Here is a 22,892-nt window from a genome sequence, read left to right as displayed (position 1 = left end):
TCTCTTGATGTATACACACATTTTTACTAATACCATCTATTAAACTCCAACTAAAAAGAAGCCAGTGCATACAAAAAATTCTGCAAATATGCTTGGTCAATCTCTATTTTAACTCCTACTTAGATTTCAGGAAAGCAAGAACCTAAACTCACAGCTTTAAACAAATCATCTTTACTTTCTATGGAAGGCATGCATTTATAGAGTAAATTGAAGCCTGTTGACCACATCTTTACTCTTTACTTAATTATGTGGCTCAGAGATTATGCAGTTCACAAAACAAATTAAACCCACTGAAACTCCTATCTTATTTTAACATCAACTTTCAAGTGTGTAAAAACTTGTAGAAGTCTTTGGTATAAACAGCTGTTTCCTGCTTACTGTAAAAATGGCCAGCTACCTTCCAGTCAAGCAACACTGAGCACATGCCTTTTTACCTAGGAAAGAAAGGTATGCTCAAGTCCTCTATACCTTGTTCTGCAGAAACACATAACAGCAAAGAGATAGGAAATCAGATTGTTATTCAAATAGTGCCCAGCAAGGAAGGACTGCAGTCCTTGTTCTACCTAGCACTTGTCTTGCAGTTCAGGTACAACTGCCCTTCCTTGCTGATTAAGCTTTCTTATTGCTATGTAACTTGAATGTATGTATTCATATTGAAGTTTATATGATGAATTGTACTGAATGACGTCAAGAACACTATACAAAGATACTCTGCTTGAGTAAGCTTCTCAGCATACTGCTAATAAGTCTGCGTCTACACTCACTTGCTATCCAGATAAACAGTATCTGTGATATTTTACCTTGAGCTACATAAAAACATTATAGAATAGTTATTTCTAGTAAACAAGAAACTGGAAACTAGACTCCATTGTGATTATTGGACAGAAACTGGAATACCAAGAAACAAGATTAGTTAACAATGTTTACAACAATTTCCATCACGCTCAGTTCTAGTAGTGATTTAGAGCTTCAGAGGCTGAAATAGGCAAAGTCCAAATGGTGTGGCCATGCACTTTTCCACCTGTAGCAAAAGAGAACTTCAGGATGAATACCTGCAACCAGGGAAAGTTTTCTAGTGATCTAGCAGACAGATGAATAGATTCAATGCTGGAAAGGTATGAAGCAGTGTGGCAAACTGTTCATTCTTCTCACTTAAGAAAAAACAATCACCTTCATAGCTAGACACAGTGAATAAAGGCAAGCTACAATCCCTTACCACAGTGCACCAAGTCAAAGGTCTATGATCATTCCCTTCTCCAGCCCTCCTACTGCTGAGAATACTACAAGCTTTCAACAACTTTTTCAAGTCATGGTGTTTCCATAAAATGAATGTAAAATGAATGAAAATTTGAAATGAATGAAAATAAATGAAAGTAATGAAAATAAAACAACACAGGAATGGAACTTGACACCATATACCAAAGGCAAGCAAACTGCTTTACTGCACTTCTGCAGTATCAAATTTGCAAACTGACACAAATTTTCAAAGACTTCTCCTACTTAACACCAATGCTGCCACTTAGATGATCACTGTACTCATCTTCACCTCTTCTTTTTTCCTACTAATTCTTGAATTTGATCTTCTTTGCAATTCACTCCCAGCAGCAGTTCTCAATTGCTTTCTTCCCTTATTTCATTTCCACCCCTAGCATTCTGAACAGAATGGGATCACTATAAGCTTAGGAAACATATTCTGTTGCCAATTTCTACCTCCATCCTCTAAAATTCATACATCCAGATTAGAAGGATAATTACAGCAACACATCCCAAGTTACAGTAAAGTATCTGTCTACAGCTGCACCTTGCTAAGGTACCTCACCTCAGGGTGAAAATCATCTAGAGTACTCGAAATCTACACATTAAAGTAAAAAACTGCTCAGCTATAAACCAAGGCTAAGTCATATAAAAATATTTTGCATTATTTTAATAACAGAATTAGGTTAGACTGAGGAGAGTTCCATCATTTTAAATGCCAAGTTTTCTTGCTTCACTTATACAAACAGCTTTCTGATAATGAACATGAAAATAAACTTTCCAAGGCCTGCCTGTGAATTAGACTATGGGTTATCAAGTGACACAGTCTAGGAAACAGAGTTGTTTGGATTTTAAAATTTTTAAAAGTTTTAAGATGTGCTCAGCAGGACATTTAAGAGGAAGAATAAAGCCTCACTTTCCAGGCAAAAATGAAGTTTTGAGCACTGTGCATCCTCCTGATAGTTATTTTTCATTAAATTCGTGGGAACTTTATGACATTTAATTACTTTAGTCTTATGAACTGCTACAGCTTTTAAGTAACTTTGATATACAGATAGTTATGAGCAATCACAGTTCAATACAAAATAGATTCTCCATAGACGTTTAGCAAGGTGGCTTCTTTCAAGCAGTAAGAAAATTCACATGCTAACTTGTCCCAGGTAGGTTCATGTTCCTTGGAAGGTTTTGTTTTGCCTTTTTTTTTAAGCTACAAGCAATATTATTTCCCATAAGAGACTTCATACTTGTTTGTTAACTGTAACAGTATCAACTTTATAGGAAGCAGAAATCTTCAAAAATTACTATGTGTTAAGAGCTTACAAATTATTCACAAAATTGAGAATCTACTGTCTTTCTACGACACTTCTGCATATAACCGGAATCTTGACATAAGAATACACAATAATAAAAGTCTCTTTAGTTTCACTGTTCATAAATTTCCTTGTGATTTGTACCCAGGGTCTCCTAAACAATTCTCTCTTCCCTGTCTTCCCAGTCCATCATACACTGTAGAAGTTTGATGGCCAGCACAGGCTGTCTGATTAGCTGGCAGTTATATGTTGTTCTTGCATTTCTTCTCTTGAGGCAGTAATTCAGATCTCTCTCTAACCAGCTGTAAGTTTCATAGTCTGCAGAACGTAGTTTTCTTTATGGCCCTCTGACTGACAGAATTAGCTAACCAGTTGAACAGGCTGTAATCTGACAGGAAGAGGGGCAGAAAAACAGCACAGTCACAAACCACCTCTTAGAAGAGAAGTCTAATGCTCACCTTTTATTGATAAGTTGATTTTTAAACCTCTAAGTTTATCATATTTCCAGTTTTAGAAATCTGAACTTTGCAGCACAGGAGGGGCTTTTTGAACTTAGAACTGTTCCAGTAAGTGAACTTAATTCCACCCCCTACAAACTGGCTGTCACCCTGCATAAACACAAGGACATTCTAATCCTTCTCCAAACATCTTAATGTTCTGCACTTGATAGAAGCCTGTAATTTGACATTAGAGAACTGATTTTAGGTTTCCTTTTAGTTAAGAACACAGCTGGACAACAGTTCTTTCACTTCCAAAAACAAAGTTAACACTTTCAGCTACACAAGTCTGGCAGCTCTGAAGAATGACAGAATCATAAAGTATTTCATATCAAAAACTGGCGTGAACCACTGCTTCTTTAAAGACACCCTAATTAGCGTTTTATACAACATATATTATGCGTGTGTGCCTTGCACTTTATAGAGGATAGCTTTAACACTTTAATTCAATGGTTTTGAATTTGTTTTTTCAGGCACTTTTTTCCCTCAAGAGAGATACTATGCTGCTGGATGCTGACATGGCTTTAATGCTACTTCAGCTTTATTATGATCACTCCCATTCATAGCTGAAATGATGTGAACGTAACAAGCAGATAAAGCACCTGTAAGAAAGCAAAGCCAGTCTTCCTTACGACGATCTGCCTGCTAACCACCACATTTCAGCATTCAGTTCAAATATAAATTAGTTTTAGTAAATAAAATGTAAGAAAATACATAGCCAAGAATAACTGAAATAAACAAGTGCTTACCTTGACTCTCCACTACTGTTTCCTACACTTTCTTCATCACTGTGCCCATTCATTGTAAATATTAAAAAGTTTAAAAAAATAAATAGAAGTCCACTCAAGGTACAAGGTGGATATCAGGAATCCACTTCTTGCTACTCTGTATGTTTTCTGGACACTGTATGAGTTTGCGTTAGTGTTCTCAGCGGGTATTCAAGATTTCTCCCAAAACACCTAAAACAGGAAAGGAAAACATTAACACAATTTTAAAGTATGTTTGCAATTAAAGATATACCAAAAATAAACTTTTTTTTTCCAGTAGCAGTGAAAGGGGGCATGTTTGACATCATGTCTGTAACTCAAAAAAACTTTTTTTTGTGTGTGTGTTACCTGTTCATGGCTGATCATTTTATCACTATTTCCTTTTCTGAAGAAAAACAAAAAAATTCCTACTATCTGTGAAAACAAGAAAAAATAATGTCCAGATAACAACAGGTCTTCATATTAATTATTTTTTTAAAAACTGGAAGATCTAAATAAAATACACAAAATGCAGGGAAAAATTGTCTTGCTTTTTGTTTGACTGCAGCAGCGGTCTAGCGCACTTCTTTTTGCCATTATGCTTCTTTATGCAATTTTTCATGGATGGTGCTCAGTTTCTGCTGAACTACTAGCTCCAGAATAGGAAAAATTACAGAAATTATATTTTCAGTAGTACTGTGGAGTGAGAACAATTTACTGCCTATCTGCACTATACGTCGTGTCTTAACTTTGGGCATAGTATTGAATGCAGGACAAAACAGATCTAAATATTAAAGAAAAAATGCCTACTAGATGAGGTAAGTAAATATTAATATTCTGCTAAGATCTTCTTAGTAAAATGTATTTCATACACAAAATATAGTGCAAGCATTTTCAGGAACACAAGTAATGCTACCGACTTACAGCTGTGGGCAGGAGCAGGAAGATAAAAGACTGTACACGAGCTTCCACAAAATCAAATCAGCAAGATCCCAGAGATGGAATGATCATTATACCGTATACATTAGTCTCCTAGGCCTGATTACTACGCAGTCAGTATTCGATGCAGCCAGAGAAAGTTTAGGCTCACGGTAAATAGGCCGCAAGTATAAGATCAGTGATAATCAGATCAACTCGCGCCCTCGTGGACTTAGTGGTGTGAAGGCGATTAGGGTCTTGCCTGCCCGGGGTGCTCCCCAAGAACAAGCTACAGCCCAAACCCGAGCCCATCGAGGCGGGGGTGAGGGAACTCTCGCCCTGAGGCGGACACTGCGCTGACACCACCGGGCCGCTCCGGACCGCGAACAATGGCGATGACGAACGGCAGCGAGATCGGAAGGAGCCCCGCAGCCACAGCGGGGCCGCGAAGAACGACTGGGGACCCCGCGAGGAAGTCGGGGGGCGCCGAGAGATCCCGCGAACCGCCGCGCCGTGGACACTCAGGAAACATCGCGGGCGGCGGCAAAACTTTCTCCCCGCCGCCTGCTCTCTGCTCCGGGCCGATCCGATCTTGACTCTCATCCTCCACCGCCCGCGCCTCTCTCTCGCTGCCCGCCCACAGGGAGCGCGGGCAGCACCGCCCGCTCGCACGGCAATCGGCGCGGCCTGCACGGGCGCCGCTCTCTGGCAGCGCTTCCAAGGCCATCGCCGCCGCCCTCCACGATCGCTTCCCCCGGCGCCCCCCACGGCCCGGAGCGAAGCCGCTCTCGGGCCGCCCGGGTGGCTCCGCACTGGCTCCCCCCGCAGGAGCGCGCGGGAGCAGCTCGGCCACACTGCCCACCTCGATCCCGGAGAATCCCTCCCTCTTCTCCACAGAGAACAGGCAGAGGGCCCGACGAGCCAGCCGGGCATCGACCCCCCTCGAGACCGGCAGCGGGCCCGCATTTCCTCCGCACCGCCCGCCCCCCTCTGGCTTTCATCTCCCGGCCGGCGAAGGGAGCCATGGCGGCCTTTGCCTACCTGCAGTGCGTAGGGCCCGACTGGCCCAACCCTCCCCGGGACCCCGATGATGCGCCCCGCGGGGCGTACTGCCGCTCGTACCGCAGCCCCGGGTCGCGGGCGGCTCCCGCGGCCGCGGCCGGGCCTGTGCGGCCGCCGCTGCTCTTGCCGGCTCCGCTCTGCCCGCGCCGCGGGCTCGCTCGCTCTGTCGCTCGAACAATGGGGTCAGGACCACGCTGGGAGGGGCGCAGGGAGAACCGGGGTGGGCGCAGCTCCGCTCCGCCGCCGACTCCTAAGTCCTGGCGACCGCCGCCATCACGCCGCCGCTCCGTTCAGCCTCCCCCTCCCGCGGTCGGATGGAAACCCCGGGCGTGATGTCAGCCCTGCGCCCTGGGACCGACCGGCAGCGGGAGGAGGAGCCTCGGGCGGGGGCGATGAGTAGCAGCCCCGCTGCTGGGCCTCGCACAGCACCGGCGAAGCCGTGCGGTCGCTCTGGGAGCCGGCGGGCTCGCTGCAGCTCCCGCTCGCCATCTGCCCTTACCTCCCTTCTGCCTAGTGCTGGGAATATTCCCATCCCGGTGTGCGGGCGCAGGGCGCTGCCCGAGGAGCAGGGTTGCCTGATACTGCGCTGCGCAGGGGTTTTGTTTGCGGTTTTCGGTGTAAAATCACGGCCCGACGACAAATGCAACGGCGTTTCTCACTTTACGTGGTCACAAGCGGTGATGAAGCGTGCTTAAAGAGGTTTGGACTGTTCCCAGGCAGGGAGCTGGCCTTCCTCCTTGAATCCAAATATCTACACCTGCTCCTTGCCCGTGATCGGCATGGTTTAACGAGACGCATGGTTGTTATTGGAAAAAACCGAACAAGTCAACCCCGAAAAAAGCAACAGACAAGCAAAAAAGTATTTTGTGTGTCCAAATGTTCCTAGAGTGAGTGGCAAAGGAAAGTAGCAGCTGAGCGAGAGAGTGCTGTAAACAACACAGCACGGCGCTGGAAAGTGGAAGCAGCTTACATTCCTTCTTCCCCATGAAAGCACACCTGCGCTGTAAGGCTCTGTCACTCTGCAAGAGGATTGTGGGGTGTTATATATGACAGAGATAATTCATGCTGTAGAAATAGATATATGTATGTATAAAATATTAGGAGAAAATCAAACTTATGTTTGTAACCACTCTGGCCGGGGACAGCATTCTATTCACATTATAACCAATTCCCGGAAGGCGTTAAGATAATATCAAACCTGTTACCGTATGAATGGGGAAGCCCTGGGCCATGAGCTAGGTTTGCAGTTGCTCTGACTGGGAACGGAATTATGCACATTGTAAACGATTCCCGGACAACGGGGAGACAATACCAGATCTGAATAGGACAGACTGGAGCTATCAGACGGGGTTTCCTCTGGCACCAGCATATGGAACATATCATCTGGACCTTCCTGGAGATGATTAATGGAATGTCTCGAGAAGCTCACAAGACCATACACCTGGACTGATTAAATCTATGGTACTCAAGGAGCCCGGCATCACCTACTCCATGTGAATACGTCTTCTGCCTGGGTACTCAGACACTTGTCTGGGTCTTGGGCACTGTCCTTGTCTGTTTCTGCACATGTATGGATTCAACTTTACATGCAAGGAGACACAAAGAAATATGTGGTCATCTCTGCCTCAGGCAGAATAAACTGTATATAAGCTGGCTGCGAAGAGCACTCGGGGTGAACCTTAGGGGAAACACTGTCACTCTGTCAGCAGGAACCCAAGATCACCCAGCGGCTGCACCCGAGGCTGACTTGGCTGTGGTGGGATTTCGAAATTTTCTATTTTTTTGTTATTCAATCTAATAAATCTGTTAAATTTTTATAAATCTGACTACAGATTTGATCATTTATAACATGGGGGCATTACTGACTGACATCTGGCACCAGACCATTGAACACCCTGCAAGGGTGAAAGAGGTCAGATCAGCAGGAAAACAGTTCTGTCATCAGTGGAGGAGATCTTGAAGGAAGCTACTCACCCTGTAGGTATACGAGAGAAAGATAGTCACAGCAGCTGTCAAATTAATTCAGGATTGAAGAGTTGTGTTGGCTTGAACCCACACGTGAGCCACAGTCACTCAGCTGGAGGCCTTAAGTCATGGTTACTCTTCCAGGGTGAACAATGCTGGCTGCCTTGGTGCTCAGTGATGTGTGGGACAGCTGTTGCACACACCACCCTGCAGCTGAGTTGGTTAGGTTTCCTGGAGCCTACCAAGGAACCTTCAGTGCACCAAGTATGATGTGGTGTTGGCTGTCACACTCAGTTCCCTGTCTGAGGAGCTGCAGAGGCCAGATGAGGCACATACATTGTCTCAGTTATCGAGCACTGTATAGGAGATTACGACAAAATCTCAGTGATAGATGGCAGAGAAAAAAAATTTCCCTCTGGAGTTAAGAAAGATGCATTTAGGAATTGCTTGGACAAGAAAACAGCTTGAAAGTTTACAACAAGAGGATAATTATACTATGTTCCTTACTGAAGCACTGAAGTTTGCCTAAGTCATCTTAACAGAGAATATTTTGTGATAGATAAGAGTGCTGCAAAGAGGAATGGAATCAAGTTTGAATTGAAGAGTGTCAAAATAAAAATAACTTGTAATTAAGGTAAATTTAAAAAAAATACTTATCCCCTTCCATGGGCAGGTGCTTGTTCAGCCATCCCTAGAGGAGCAGCGCCCTATCACCTATCCTACCATCCTTCTTTTCCCCTCAGTTTTATATACTGAGCATGACACCATATGGTCTGACCCTGTGGTCTTTCGGGCTCCACCATCCTGGCTTCCACTCCTTGGGCACCTCCAGCCTCCTCACTGGTGGGATGGGAGGAGGAGCATGAAAAGCACTGATTCTGCATAACCCCTGCTCAGCAGTAATTAAAACATACTTGCTTTATCAACACTGTTTCCAGCACAAATCCAAAACATAGCCCCATTCCAGCTATTGTAAATAAAACTAATTTTATCCCAGCCAAAACTAGCACACCTACATGTTTGTTGTATTTTACTTAATAATCTTCTTGGCTTTTTCAGTTTTCTTTACCCTAGATATGTTTAGTAGAGTTTCTCAGTTCTGAGCCTTGGAAATCCCTTTTGAAGGTATATTTTTACAATGATTTAAATAACTGGAGTCAGAACTGCTGTGATACCAACCTCATCTGCTATGAGAGCCAAAAATTAGCCCCTTAACTGTCTGAACTAGGTCACCATGCAGCTGCACATGCAATGATCCCTGTGCAGTGTGATAGTAACAGCAGTTGTTACTTAGAGTGCTTAAAAATTGCCAAAACATTGTCTGGAGATCTTTCTCCACTTCCATGTGAGAGAAGGACTTTTCTTTCACTTTTCTTCATATTGCATCTTTAACTAATTCCTTCTTTCCCAGATGCCATAGTAAAGTATAGCTGACATTGCTATCTTAGCAGCATTTTATACTGTAAGTAAAACTGACTTTTGGTACGCACAGCTTTCAGTCTGCATCAAGAAAGAAATACACGTAATGCACAACATTTTAGGGACAGATGGACAAAGCTTTTTCTCGTTACAGAAAGCTACCACCTGTGGAATAAATTATAATTAAATATAAAATAAAGAATTAAATTGTTTTTTTTGTGAAGCTGTATTGCAAGTTTCTGGCACCTCACCAGGGTGTGGGTGAGAATATTTATTGTGCCTAAGGAGTCACCAATTTACCTCACCCCAGCAGTTTGTGAGCTGGATTTTTGCTTATAGACAAGAGAAAATCAATGCACTGTACAACACAGTTGCACTGTTATGCAGTGAACAGAATCACTTTCAATGTCTATGTTTTCAGGTTATTTATCTTTCTAACACTGGTAGGGGTTCATGTTTATCACAGTAACTTATGTTTAAGAAAGGACTTACCACTGTTCTATTCTTAACATTTAGAATTCTGGATAAAGAAGCTTTTTCTTTTTAAAGTATTGAAGCCTTCAATACTGCATCTAGCAGTTTTAGTGAGGCAAGATAGATGCAAGAAATAGCCTTAAGATTTAACTATGCACTAAATTATATTCTGGTTTCTTTGCTTTTTGTTCTCTTCTTTCTAAACAACTCCTTCACTACACTTAGTACTTTGATTCTTCTGCTTCTACCCTTCAGGTAGTTCTGAAACATGTCCTGAAGATCTCAAAGACCATAACTTGAGATATAATTTCATAGCAAAGATTTTCTTTCTCTTGAGTAGCTGTTAAATGTACCAGGTATTGTCTAGTTTGCTTCTTTTTGTTCATTTTGTATCCCTACTGTTATTCCATTTAATTTTACATTCTCTCTTCTACTAAGAAGGAATCAATAGCAATTTATGTAAGTAACACAGTCATTATCCTGTGACTTGAGTCTTTCTTGCCTTCTTTCTTCCTTTCTTTGCCTCTCACACTCCTTTTATTTTTACGATACCCAGAATCCTGTCCTCACTTGGGCCTAACCAACCAGCCAGCTGCAAACTGCTAAAGACTAGAGAGATAAGATTTAGAGAAAAACAACAGTGACAAAAACCCCAGTTATTTTATAGAATTAGTTGAAAGAAAAATAATTTGATTCAGTGCATTCAGGTCTAGGGGGAAAAGCAAGTCTGAATTTTTTTATCAATTTAGTCTGTGGGCCTCTTTCAGATTACTCTTGTTAGAAATCAGTTTAGTTTAGATCTGCGACTTGCTTAGGTCTTCACAAACAGTTGATCAGAAGTGGTTATTCCAAAAGAATTTTATGTAATATGCAAAGTCTTGTTAGATTTAAATATCAATTATCTGCCAATACTTAAAGTGCAGGTAGATTTGTCAACTGCAGTGCACAGAAACTGGAATTATGGAAGAAAAAAGAAAGAGTGAGTAGTTAGATATATTGGTTAAGTTTGACCAACTAAGCATAGAGATTTTTTTCATTACTTAATTATAAATTTCTTACATTATTAGTGTGATTAGTAAAAAATATGTCAGTACATAATTTAAATTATTTTCAATTTAAAAATAACACCTTTGGCTGGTACAAATGTATGCATAAAATTTCTTAACTATATGGATTTAATTAAATTGAACAACAAACTGGTCGCTGGACAAGCATGACTAATGCTTCACTTAAAACTACACATTACAAGCAACTAAAGTTTTAACAGATTGCTACCTTGTCTGAACAGAGTATCTATACACAATTGGACCTCTACAGAAACACTGTATCTCTGCATTGGCTGAATAGCTGAAATTACTAATATAAACAGGGGCATTTATATGGTTACAATAAGCCTTTAAAGTTAATATGCATCAGGACATCTGAGAAAAGTCCACACTTTTCTTTGAAGTACTGTTTTGTTTGGTCTAATTTACCAGAGATTGTTGGAAGCATTAATTCTCTCCAGAAGCAGCTGCAGGGTGTAGACCATAGATGTCAAATAAGCGTTATGTCTATTATTGTTTCCTTCTCAATGTTTAGCTAACAAAAGTATAAATTGAGTGTAAACTGTACTTTTCTTTCTCTTCTTAGATATTAACCTGAGTAATCAAAATATGTCAGGTTCTACATGTTGGTAGGTTTAATATGCCATAACTCTCCTTTACAGATCTGTTATACTATTTCTAGGGCAGAGTGTCTTTTTCAGGGTTTGCAACAGTCGTATCATCCAAGTCTTGTTCATCTGGCACCTTTCTTGCTTTCCTTGTTTGCTTGGTTGTGTATCATGAACTTCTAGAGGTCTCATTCATGATTTGTCTTCCCAAATTCACATGGCTGGCCAGCTGGCCTGGTTTGTAAAGCATTGATCAGGTACACTTGGCAGGTAGAATATCCCAGCAAGAGGCATTATACTGGGCAGGTCTGTTGGAATTTGCACCCTTGCTTAATGAGCTCCCATCATAAGGCATTTCTTGTGCTGCAGGCCCTCCTCTGTGACCATGTTTTAGCAGGAACCTGTTTTTCATTTGATAAGCATTGTTATGTAGCCTTATGCATATAATGCCAATTCTTTGTAACGTGTCAGCCTTAGTTTTTCTAATTTACTGAAGTTAAGAAGCATAAAGTGGCATAACTATATGCTACTATGTGTAACACTATATTTACACCTGGAAATTTTATTTGCATGCCTATTTCATTCACAAGTTTCCCCTGCTCATATTCCAATCTGACAGAGCTTGCACTACAAGTGTTTACAAATGCAGATGTTTGGAGCTTCCTCTCTGCTACAGGAAGGCCACTCTTAGGCATCAGTTCTAGCAAACCAACATATTTTATGCTAGCATATTGGTTACATTTGGCCAAAACCTTGAAAACTATGCCCTTTGTATGAAGTAATGCAATTCTCTAACTGGACCAACTGAAAAAATGTATTACATTAGACTTAGTGCAAGTTGTGTAAGACTGTTTTTTTCTCTCTGAGTTGTGGAGGTATAATGGGTAGGTCATACTAGAAGTTATACTAATGAGTAGTCTTTTGGTACTTCAGTACTTCTAGGTATAAATAAGTTTATAAAGAGTCACAGTTTTCAGTGTCTGAGTCTCTTTCTGAGAAGAGCTATTTGAGTGTGCAGAATTCAGCTCAAAGCTAAGATTTGTTATTTAATCCTAATGCTGTTAGGAAAAATATACTAAAGAATTTGAAGGAATCATATGTGAAGAGTTCATTGCAGTTACTAAATGAAGGATAAGCAGGAGCGCTGTCTGAAAGAGGAATCGTGCTTCTGTACCTGACATGTAACATATAAAATATGAAGGCATGTTTGGAAAAGACCTGCACTATATTGCTCTGTACAACAAAACCAATCAATTATTTGATAGAGAGAGTGATGGAAAGCAGTGATTTTGAAGCTGAGAAGAGTTGCAAAAATGAAGAATATATTTATTCCTTCAGTGTTTGTACTGTCATTCAGAATTTAATCCTCAAAATATTCCTGCAAGAAACAGTAAATAAGAATTAAAAGGATACAATAGCATTAGAAGAAAAAATGGCTACAAAGTGTTAACTGCATGTACTTTACAGCAAGACATTGAAGACGTAACAGTGTCTCTGTATCTGTTTTCTCAGGTTGATTTTTAAACTAATTACATAATTCATTTACTGCTAATGTAAATAAAAGAAGGGCAATGGGACCTCAGATTTCTGAGGTCTTGTCTAAGACAGATCATTAATGTATTAAAATATAGATCTCTGTCTCCAGGTTTTACCAACAAGATTGGATAAAAATTCTGAAATTATTGATACCAAGCCTTAATTCTTCCAAAGGATTATTATAGAAGTTAATGATTTAGCTTTAGAAGTAGAGCTGAGAACTCAGTTTAGTAGGAAGAAACACCTTAGAGACAGGGATTTGTTACTTGAGGCAGAAGAGAGCTAAGTCAACCCTAAAACTTGAAGAAATGTAAGAGAAATACCTTTGCTGTCAGACTAGCATGTAAGACTCCATTGTCCAATCATACAAGGCAAGGAAGTATAAGAGGGTTTACATCACGTGCTAGAAAATATGAAGATGTATGTGAGGGCAGGAGCAAAAAAGATAAAGTTCTGTGAATTCTTGGCAGTTGTGAACCATGAAGTTATAAAGTGTCATAGACTTTCTTAGAAGGTGTCATGAGTAACAAGACTTTCTAATGTGAGTTTTAACATTTTCTGTTTCTGCTACAGTTTGCAATTTTAAGTGAGCAGGGTATTTTTGTCCTTATAGCTTGTCTGTCAATGAATTCAAATCCTTTTATCTGATTTTTCTGTTTCTTCTTTGTGACAAATTCCACTACACGAGGTGGGTTGACTTTGGCTGCCTGCAAGACACACACAGAGTGGTTTTCTCATTCCTGAACATCAGCAGGATGGAGAGAAATATAGAATAAATTCATGGGTCAAGATAAAAGACAGAGAAAAAACCTACTAAGTAACATCACAGGGGAAACAGACGAACATGGGAGAAATAATTTAATTTATTGCCAATTAAAATAGAGGTGGATGGTGAAAAACAAATTCAGAATATCTATACATGCCTTCCCTTCATGCTCCTGCTTTTTCTCAGGCTCAACTTCAGTCCTTTAATCCTGACTCCTCTCCCTGAGTGGTGCCAGGATACAGGAAATGGCTGCTCGGATCAACCTGTAGCAGCTCCTCACTTTCCCTTTTTCCTTATCACACTCTTCCACTACTCCCAAGTGGGTCCTTTCTGTGGATACAGTCCTTCCCAACTGCTTCAACATGGGCCACAGTTCTATCAAGATAAACTTACTCCAGCATGGGCTGTACAGAAATCACTTGACCAGTGCCTGGAGCGCCTCATCCCCTTGCTCTCTGATCTTGGTTTCACATATTCCTTACTCCTCTCTCTCAGCTGCTGTGCAGCATTGAACTTTCAATGGTATGGCCCTTTAGGTGGAGATAGGAAGTAAAAGCACTGCTGTAAGTCAGAGACATTTCATCAACTTAGTAAATTATTATGAAGCAGGAAGATGCAATAATATTGTTTCCTAAGGAAAAGCATCACAGGAAATTAATACTTGGCAGGACTGTATTTGGTCATTCTGTGTTTCTAAACTGAGAACATTCAGTGATACAGATACCAAACTACTTGGTAAAGCAAGAGTATCATATAATTTGAATGTGGGACTGTGATGTGACTGCCGGAACCTGGGCTAGCTCTTAGAACTCCACTGCCACACCAGGCATGGGGAACTGCCTCGGTGTGAGGATCTACCAGAGGCAGAACCTTTAGAGCCACTTGCTCCAAGATGCTAGACACAAGCCACGACAGAGACCAGGCAGAGGAGAAAGAAGAGGCTCCCCGTCTTGAGGTTCCACAAGGAACGGTTTATTCCAGGTGAAGGGAGCAGGACAAGAAGCCCCTAGCTATATTTCCAAGGGGTTTTGTACAGATACAAGTCAGGGGGTGGATACAAACAGCTAACCAAGAGGGAATCCTCAGGGGAGGAATGAGCATCTGGGGCCAGTTGGGGTAGGGAGGTGGAGAGGATGGGTCATATTGGTCAGTGGGGCTGAATCTTCAGAGGAAGACTGTCCCAGTGCCTCTCTGAGTGTGCGCTTGGAGTCAACCCCAGCTTGCTCTGGCACAGCGAGCAGCGGGGGACACTCTCCCGTTCCTCGGGAAGTCAGGAGAGCAGCTAAGGCTTTCACCTTTCAGACAAGACAGCAGCATGATGTAGGTAGAAGAGTGGACTCCAGTTGAGGGCAAAGTCCACATTTATTCCGGAACTCAAACGAAATCTCTAAAGCACGGAATCCAGCCAAATGAAAACCAAAGTGGGGTCTGCAGGGTGTTATAAAGGGGGAAGTAAACCAGGGAGGGGTTTGCCTGCCTGCCAATGGGGATATAGGAGGGTGTGGGGATCAGGAAAACAAGCAGGTAGGGGGACCAATAAGGGCCACCCGAGAAAGGGGCCCCAGTGCCTTGAACCTATCACTTTACGCCCTTGGTAGAAGTTTCTAGAGCAGGGGATGGACTGTCAAGTGAAGGACAGGACACTGGGGAGGGGTTAAGGGAAGGATTCAGCCTCTTTTGGGGAACAGGGGGAGGAGTTAGGGAGATTGACATTAAAAAGAAGGGCGGAGGCAGTAGGGGCAGAACCATTATTACAGGGGGGAACTGGGTAAACCAAAGTACAACTTAATGCAACTAAAACATACAAGAACACAACACAACAGAAGATAACACCCTTCTGCAGGATCACTGCTTCAACAGAACCCCATCTGTCATTCCAGGAGGACTGCAGCCACCATTTCAATTGGACTGCTACCGACACCCTGACCAACAGGGTGTCAGGTCATATTCTGACTCTGTCAGTGTTGTTTTGTATTACTGCATTGTTTGGTTTGGTTTTGTTTTTAATTTTCTTCCCAAATAAAGAACCGTTATTCCTGCTCCCAACTTTGCCAGGCATCTTTCCCTGAGAGCCCCCTTAATTTCAAAATTATAACAATTTGGAGGGAGAGGATTTACATTTTCAATTTCAGGGGAGGCTCCTGCCTTCCTTAGCAGACACTGTCTCTTCAAACCAAGTGTATCTGGAGAGTCTTAATTTAACTTTTTAGTTTGAAATACATTTCCAGATACATAAATTAGAAATCTTACTGCAAAAATACATTAATAGATGTTTTTAGAATACCCATTTAAAAAAGAAAAAGAAAAAAACTCCCAACCCCCAAAACTTCGCTATTGATGTAACTGTTATTTCTTTTTTTTCATTGAAGGCATGGAGAATACAATAATATGACCAAATCAATGAACCATACCAGGTGCCTTCATTTCAAATAAATCTCTAGTTGTCAGTTAGTTCTCTTAATCTGGCCATGGAATCATGATGATTCTCACTAGTATTGCAAATGTAAAAAAAGTGTTCAAGGTAAATTACCACCTCAGTTTAGTTGGTCCCCCAAAATGCTGCTTTTCTTTTTTGTTGTTGTTGATTGAAGATACTTTCATACACTAGAAGTCCTACCACATCTTTCTATAAAGAGGGACTTAAAGAGATTCTGCTTTTGCCTCCCTCCTTCTTTTCAAGGTCAGAACTTAAAGAAAAACTAAGTTCAATTACTGAATTTGAAATAGACAAAATTCTGAGTTTTAATTGAAGAAAGAAGTCCTAGATCAAAATAAAATGGCACTTTCTGTTTTAAAAGTCCAGGAAAGATAAATTCAATAGTGCTTTTAACTCTTAACTTTGCTGAGAATACCAGACAGGAAAATATTTTCATAATTTTAAATAAGAAGGAAGTGTTGAATAGGAATGAGGGTCTTTCACATTGTTTACCAAACAGTTTGATAAATCATTTAAAATCTATGTTGGCATTAAGGAAGTACACAGTCAAAGGGAGAAAGCTACTTACTTAGGCTGTATATTACTAAACTTTATTCCTGAGCACCAAAAATAAGAGAAATGTAAAGACAAGTGAGAAAGGTGCTTCAACATACAGAATGCTTTTGGTTCAGAGTGCTTTGGTGCATACTAATGCTATGAAAAAATTTCAGAGCTGCATTTATGGAAGTGGGATGATAAATAGCAATTGTGAATTGCTTGAGATCACAGAGCTGTGTGAGACAATTCTGGCAATTAAGCAAAATTCTCCTAGATACAGGAATGGATTATACTTGATAAGTGGACAATAGAGATACACCTTCCAAATCATGTGATTGAGGATTTCTGATACTGATTTTAAAATAGTATCTATTTTAAAACTTTTTCTTTACTGTCACAATCATGAGGTAAGTCAAACCTGAAAAAAATTTCTTAAAATTCCAAAACATCATTTCTTCTGTTGGAAAATTAAGATACGGTTTTGTAACAAATAATTGAATCAATTTGTCCCTAAATAAATATGTCTTAAAGTCATTCTTCTTCTAGCTAAGAAATATTTGCTGTTACAGTGCTGTGATTTTGAGGGCTTTATTTGTTTGTTTGTTTGTATTTTAAATGGTTTTGAAAATCAGCCCTTCAAAAACAACCTTGGGGGTCCATGTACAGCTTGTAAATGAGAGCCACAGTATCTCTATCTTTGGTAGAAAAGCCTGGATTATAATATGAATAGGTGTTGCTTCCTTCAATACACACTGATTATTTCATATATTTAAGGGATCTAGGACTCAGAAGTAATTGTATTATCCTAAATGGAAGATTGGGAAAGCTGCTTGCAAATAATGATTTTAATAGTGTTTGTCCTTTGTATTTACAAAGCATATTTCTACCAAAAAGGAAACAGCAGATTGTGTAGTTTCTTCCTTACAAGTATGTAACCTTGGGAATCAGCCAGCAGAGGAGCAAAGGATGTTTAAGAAAGAAAAAGTTAAAACTAATCAGAAAAGGTAGTAAATCCATTGTTTGGCTCCTCCTCTGTCATTTAGAACATTGGTTTAATTTTTTTGTCTCTGACCCAGTAGTAGATTTTGCACATGCATTTTTCTTGTGTTGGGACCTAGTAATTAAACTGTTGAATCTAAGTTCTGGTAGATTTTTCTTGCAAGATGTAACCTTTTTCATTATGAAGTCAGATTTTATCCTCATTTTGGATAAAGAAGGAAATCCCAAAATGTTAGTTTCTTTCTTCTAAGAAAATTCAATGAGTCAAAGTCAGGACATGGAAGGAAAACAAGACAGTTAGTGAATACTGCAGCCTATGGTTAAAGTGTTGATGTAATATGGTATAAAAGAATGAGCAAACTGAAACTTACAAGACTTCAGCCTTCAGCTGGAGTGTATATTTGTGTAAGAAACAGATGATCACTTTTATGTTACTGAGAATCACGTTCAACAATTTAATTGAAAAGAGTTGTCAACATTCTGTGACATGTTGAGAAAAGTAGTGCTGTAATTTAAAATCTTAGGAATTGCCTATTTTATGCTTATGTGAAAGTGCTAATTAAGTATGGGGTAATGACTTGCTGAAGTTTCATTTCCAAGTTAAGTTGCCTCCATCTGGATGGATCCATAGCCGTATCATGTCTTTCTTTGTACTATAAATTATATTGAGTTATAAGGTTTATACTATCCTGTTGGTCATTCTTAAGAAGAAAATGGAATTATTATGGTGGCCAACATTACCCAACATTAAGAAGATAAAAAAGAAATATGCTATGCAGCTGTTCCACTTTGGAAAGCTGTTGGTAAATTAAAAATAGTAGCTCTTACTTAGAGATTCTGGGTATTGTGTAGTTGTTATGCAGAAGTCTGTATTCAGTACCTTCTAGTACTTGTATGTCCCTGAAATCTGAGATGTAGTTCGTGTTGATTCCTTGCATCAGTAAAAATCAGTGATTTTTGAAATGAAATAAGTAAATTTTCTTTTATTAACAGATGTCTCTTTTACTTCTTGAAGTAAACTGTTCTTCATTGGAAATTCTACTTGGAAACTAATTTAATGTAAGTAGTTTGTCTGTGTTTTTAAACTTTTTTTTCCAAGTATGTAACTACAGCCTTTCACAGTTAGTTTACAATTGGTAGTAGTAGTTGTAGTAGTATTAGTAATTTTAATTTGTTTGAAATACTAGTTTTTCATAACACACACTAAAATTCTGGGGGAAATCACCCACATTATTAACAATTTTATTATGAAACAAGCCCTGGAAAACCATAAGTGGAATTATCAGCATTTGTAAAAACTAGAATTGTGGATGTTCTCCAATGACAGTCTTTTATTCATTACTAAATTGATCTACTTCTGTAATGTTGGAACTGTTTATACTAGTAAAGTATCTGCCCTATTTTAGTTTATAATTCTTAATAATAATGGGAATCGTTTTTGTAATAATTTTTACATCTGTGTTGTAACATTGATGAGTTACAGTGTGAGATACTACTGGCACTTGAACTTTAATTCAGACTAAATGGAAAAAAACCATGATGTAACATGTTCTTGTGTTTGTATTCTGAAACTTGATGAAATTTGGTACAATTTGCCAGTGTGCAATAGAAGGAGCACCAGTGAGAATTCCAGCTAGACCCAACAGAATTATTCAATTGAATCTTCAGTATAGTTTTTAAGTGTTAGTTTTACATATCTTTGTATTACTTTAATCAGAACTGATAGTCCTGAAGTAGTCATAGTTGAGCGGTAATAACTCACATGATGATGTTCTACAGAAGATATTTATTAAACTGCTATGTGGGTCCGCTAATTCTAAACCACTGCTGTTGATTTGCCTTTTGATTTTACTGGGTTTGTTGTTTTGGGGTTGTTTTTTTTTTTTCCTAGATTGTTAAGGGTAACTTACATTAACTAAAAAACTGGAAGATCTTATTCCTTTCTAGAAGGATGAAGTCTACAGATAATTAAAGCAAAATGACTAAATTATAATTGAGACCTTTATCTTTCATCTCTCATTGCTGATCTTTTTGATATCTAATCTGACAACATGGATACTGGAAAGGGACAAAGAAATGGCTAGTTGGATCACTAACTAGAAAATTATTTGATTTTTGAAAAATGCAGATGCCTTGTCACTGAGGACATAACAGTGAGTCAATTTTGGAATAAGTATCTTACTGACTCTATCCTTCAGAGTGTTGTCATGCTCTTTCTTGATTGAATGAACAGCTCTGGCAAATTACTGCTTTAAGCAGGGTAAATTGATTATAGTAAAGAATGTTAAAATGCATTAGGATGTACATTAATCAATCATTAGTTATCTATAGAGAATCTCAGTATGCCTAATGTTCTTTACAAGGTCTGAAATAGAGGAGGGAGTTTCACTATAATGTTTTGAAACATAATTTGTTACATAAACCTCTATGGAAAAAATGATTTTGTTAGAAGCAGATATCAATCTGCTTCTATATTCTAAATAGAATATAAGATATGTCACTGGTTTTTTTGCATCATAAATTTTAAATCAGTGATAGTGAAAGGTGTTGCTTATGGAGAAACATATGATCCAATAGTGGTAACCTAGTAGGAAAATCTTATAAAAGAAGGTATTCTTGACAAATTGGAGGATAAGGATTAGCCTAATCCTCTAATTTATCAAGAATATGTTACTATGAAGTTTTAACAAGGACAGATGCTGGATTCTGCTTCTGGGACAGGGCAACCATGGCTGTGTGTATACAATGGGGAATGAGGTGCTGGACAGCAGTGCCATGGAAAGGGACATGGGGTCTTGGTTGATGGCAAGTTGAACATGAGTCAGCAGTGTCTTGGCGGCCCAAGTGGCCAACTGTAGCCTGCCCCAGCATTGCCAGTGGGCAAGGGAGGGGATTGTTCCACTCTGCTCTGCAGTAGGGCAGCCTCACCTTGAGCACTGGGGGTAGTTTTGGGCACTGCAATATAAGAAAGACATTAAACTATTAGAGAGCATCCAAAGGAGGGTCATGAGAATGAAGAAGGGTCTGGAGGGGAAGCCATACAAGAAGCAGCTAAGGTCACTTGATCTGACTGAGGAGACACCTGATCAGACTCTAAAACTTCCTTATGAGGCACATTGTCTGTTTGTGATCATCGTTAGAAACAGACAATGATCTCTTCTCTGTGGTGACCGGACTCAAGTAAATGGCATGAAGTTGGGTCAGGGAAGGTTTTGGTTGGATATCAGAAAAATGTTTTTAATCCACAGGATAGTTGGGCATTGGGGCAGGATCCCCAGGGAAATTGTCACAACAAATAGCCTGAAATAGTTCAAGAAGTGTTTGGACAATGCTCTCAGGCCTATAGTGTGATTCTTGGGGTGTCCTGTGTAAGCCCCAGACTTGGACTCAATGATAGGTCCCTTCCAAGTCAGCATATTCTGTGATTCTATGATTCTATTCCCTAAGATCTCTAAAATTAGGAGTCAAAGACGTTAAGATTCTTGACATTCTTATACTTGTAATATATGTTAGAAATAATTCATGCTATAAAAGAATGTATTTTATAAAGATGGTGAAATCCAAATGAGTCTCTACCACAAGCAGCCTGAGAGGTGGGTGTCTATTCAAACTCCAAAATTCCTGGAATTGGACAGATAACAATCGGCATTTAGCCCAAGAATAGACCACCCAACGCGATTATCACCAGTATCTTGAGTAATCGAAAACCGTCTAAGAGCAATCATCGCCCTGTGGATAACATTGATGAAGATAGCCGAAGTCACCAGAAAGATACATGTGAATATGCGACTTCCCGGGATTCGATCTGTGGGAACTCAGCACGTCGCTCCCGATGTCCAGAGTTGCCAGGAGAACCCTTGGGGGGTCTCGGAAATCCTGGAATGTTGCCAAGAGTGCTTGGTGGCTTGATTTTGATCCATCCACAGAAGTGACAGCAGTTTGAGGACATGAGAATCACTTTAGAATGAAGGGTGTAAAAGGGACACATTTATAGGGTGAAATATAAACTTTAAGGTTTTTGGTACAGGGGGGTTATAGAGACAAGATGGAGGGATCAGGGTGTGTCTCATCCTTCTTCTTTCTTCTTCTTGTCTTCCATCTTCTGTGGTGATGTTGGCACTTGGGGATTGGTTTATGGTGAAGGTGTACTTGCCAACATGGGTGAAAAGTATTGGAAAATAAAAGTAAATATCATGTACGTAGATTTTAGTATAAAAAGACATGACCGCCCCGTGAGTGGTCAGAGTGCCCTTGGCTGCCTTGCAGATCAGACCTCTGTTGGGCAGACAGAAAATTTTGTAGATAAGAAACAATAAACAATCTGAAGATCGAAAAGCTGAAGAGTCCAGACTCGTCCTTTGAAACGCGTGCTACCCAAGAACCACCCTACCCGTGTCCAGGCAGACAAAGACAGCCGAACCGGACATCGATCAACACTGGTTATCAACCAGGAGATGGCCTTTGTCCAGCTCTGCGCAGTGAAAGAACCAACTATGAATGTGAAGAGTTACAAAAGAAATTGGGACTCCTTCACCTCGGGCAAAATAAACTGTATAAAACACACCACTAGAAGCGACTTTCATGAATGGGGGGATTCAATGCGATAGAGGTCAGATCCAGGTTCACCCAGTGCCGATCTTGGACTCTATGCTGTCTCTTTGGCCATGGTGGTTTTGAGGACCATATTTTGGTCCCAGAAAAAAAGATAACCAAATCTTTTCGCATTTTTTATAATTTAGCTTTCGATTGATCATTTATAACATACTGAAGTATAAAGACCGATGATTCTGGTCTTAACAAAACTGAATTTGTTAATCAACAATTTTATTTTATTTTAATAGAATGAAAGATGGAGAAAATTATTTTCTGTGTAATTAATTTATTCCTTCAGAGAAAATGTGAAGAGGCTACATACTAATTTGACATAAAGAGTAAATACATTTCCTACATCAACCCCCACATTCCTCTTCCTCTTGTATGAAAATTCTGCAAGGTGATCCATGGACTGAATAGGCACAGTAATTAAAGAGGTACTTCTTTCTTTTTGTATGAAGAGAAAGTTATAGGTTGAGATAAGAACAGATAGATAATGAACAAGAGAGGAGGAAAAAGAGCAAATATTGTTATGGCAGTGACTTGCCATCTCCAAACAGCATATCAGTGCCCAGCTTGTGTCTGAGGATTGGCTATTTTGGACAGACTACACCCCTGCATCTGACTGCTGAGCATGTCATTGTATGGCATACGGCGTTTGCATTTCTTCAGCTGGGTCACCTGTCCTGGCTGCTTCTCTTCCCTGGTTCTTGCTCACCCCTGGT

At 40.1% G+C, this 22,892-nt stretch overlaps 1 protein-coding gene across 2 annotated transcripts in view; it reads right to left on the bottom strand.

Moving 5' to 3' along the window:
• Positions 1-6,305, bottom strand: part of CHD1 (chromodomain helicase DNA binding protein 1) — a 55,597-nt gene extending 49,292 nt beyond the window's left edge. The window contains exons 1-2 of one of the 2 annotated variants that reach the window (XM_071448577.1): positions 6,287-6,305; positions 3,811-4,020 (exon numbers count right to left, since the gene is read on the bottom strand). In XM_071448577.1, the coding sequence (XP_071304678.1) occupies positions 3,811-3,863 (53 nt within the window). In that variant the 5' untranslated portion in view covers positions 3,864-4,020; positions 6,287-6,305. Of the gene's footprint in view, positions 1-3,810; positions 4,021-5,766; positions 6,086-6,286 lie in introns of those variants that run through there. The other variant, XM_071448576.1, reaches the window with a different exon arrangement.
• Between the last annotated feature and the right edge of the window lie 16,587 nt (positions 6,306-22,892).

Source organism: Agelaius tricolor, unplaced genomic scaffold (assembly GCF_023055355.1).
Source record: "Agelaius tricolor isolate 1412-34295 unplaced genomic scaffold, bAgeTri1.0.p SCAF_27, whole genome shotgun sequence".
In the NCBI taxonomy this organism is placed as follows: domain Eukaryota; kingdom Metazoa; phylum Chordata; class Aves; order Passeriformes; family Icteridae; genus Agelaius; species Agelaius tricolor.
Note: the sequence above shows the minus strand (reverse complement) of the source record. Positions and strands in the feature narration are given on the sequence as shown.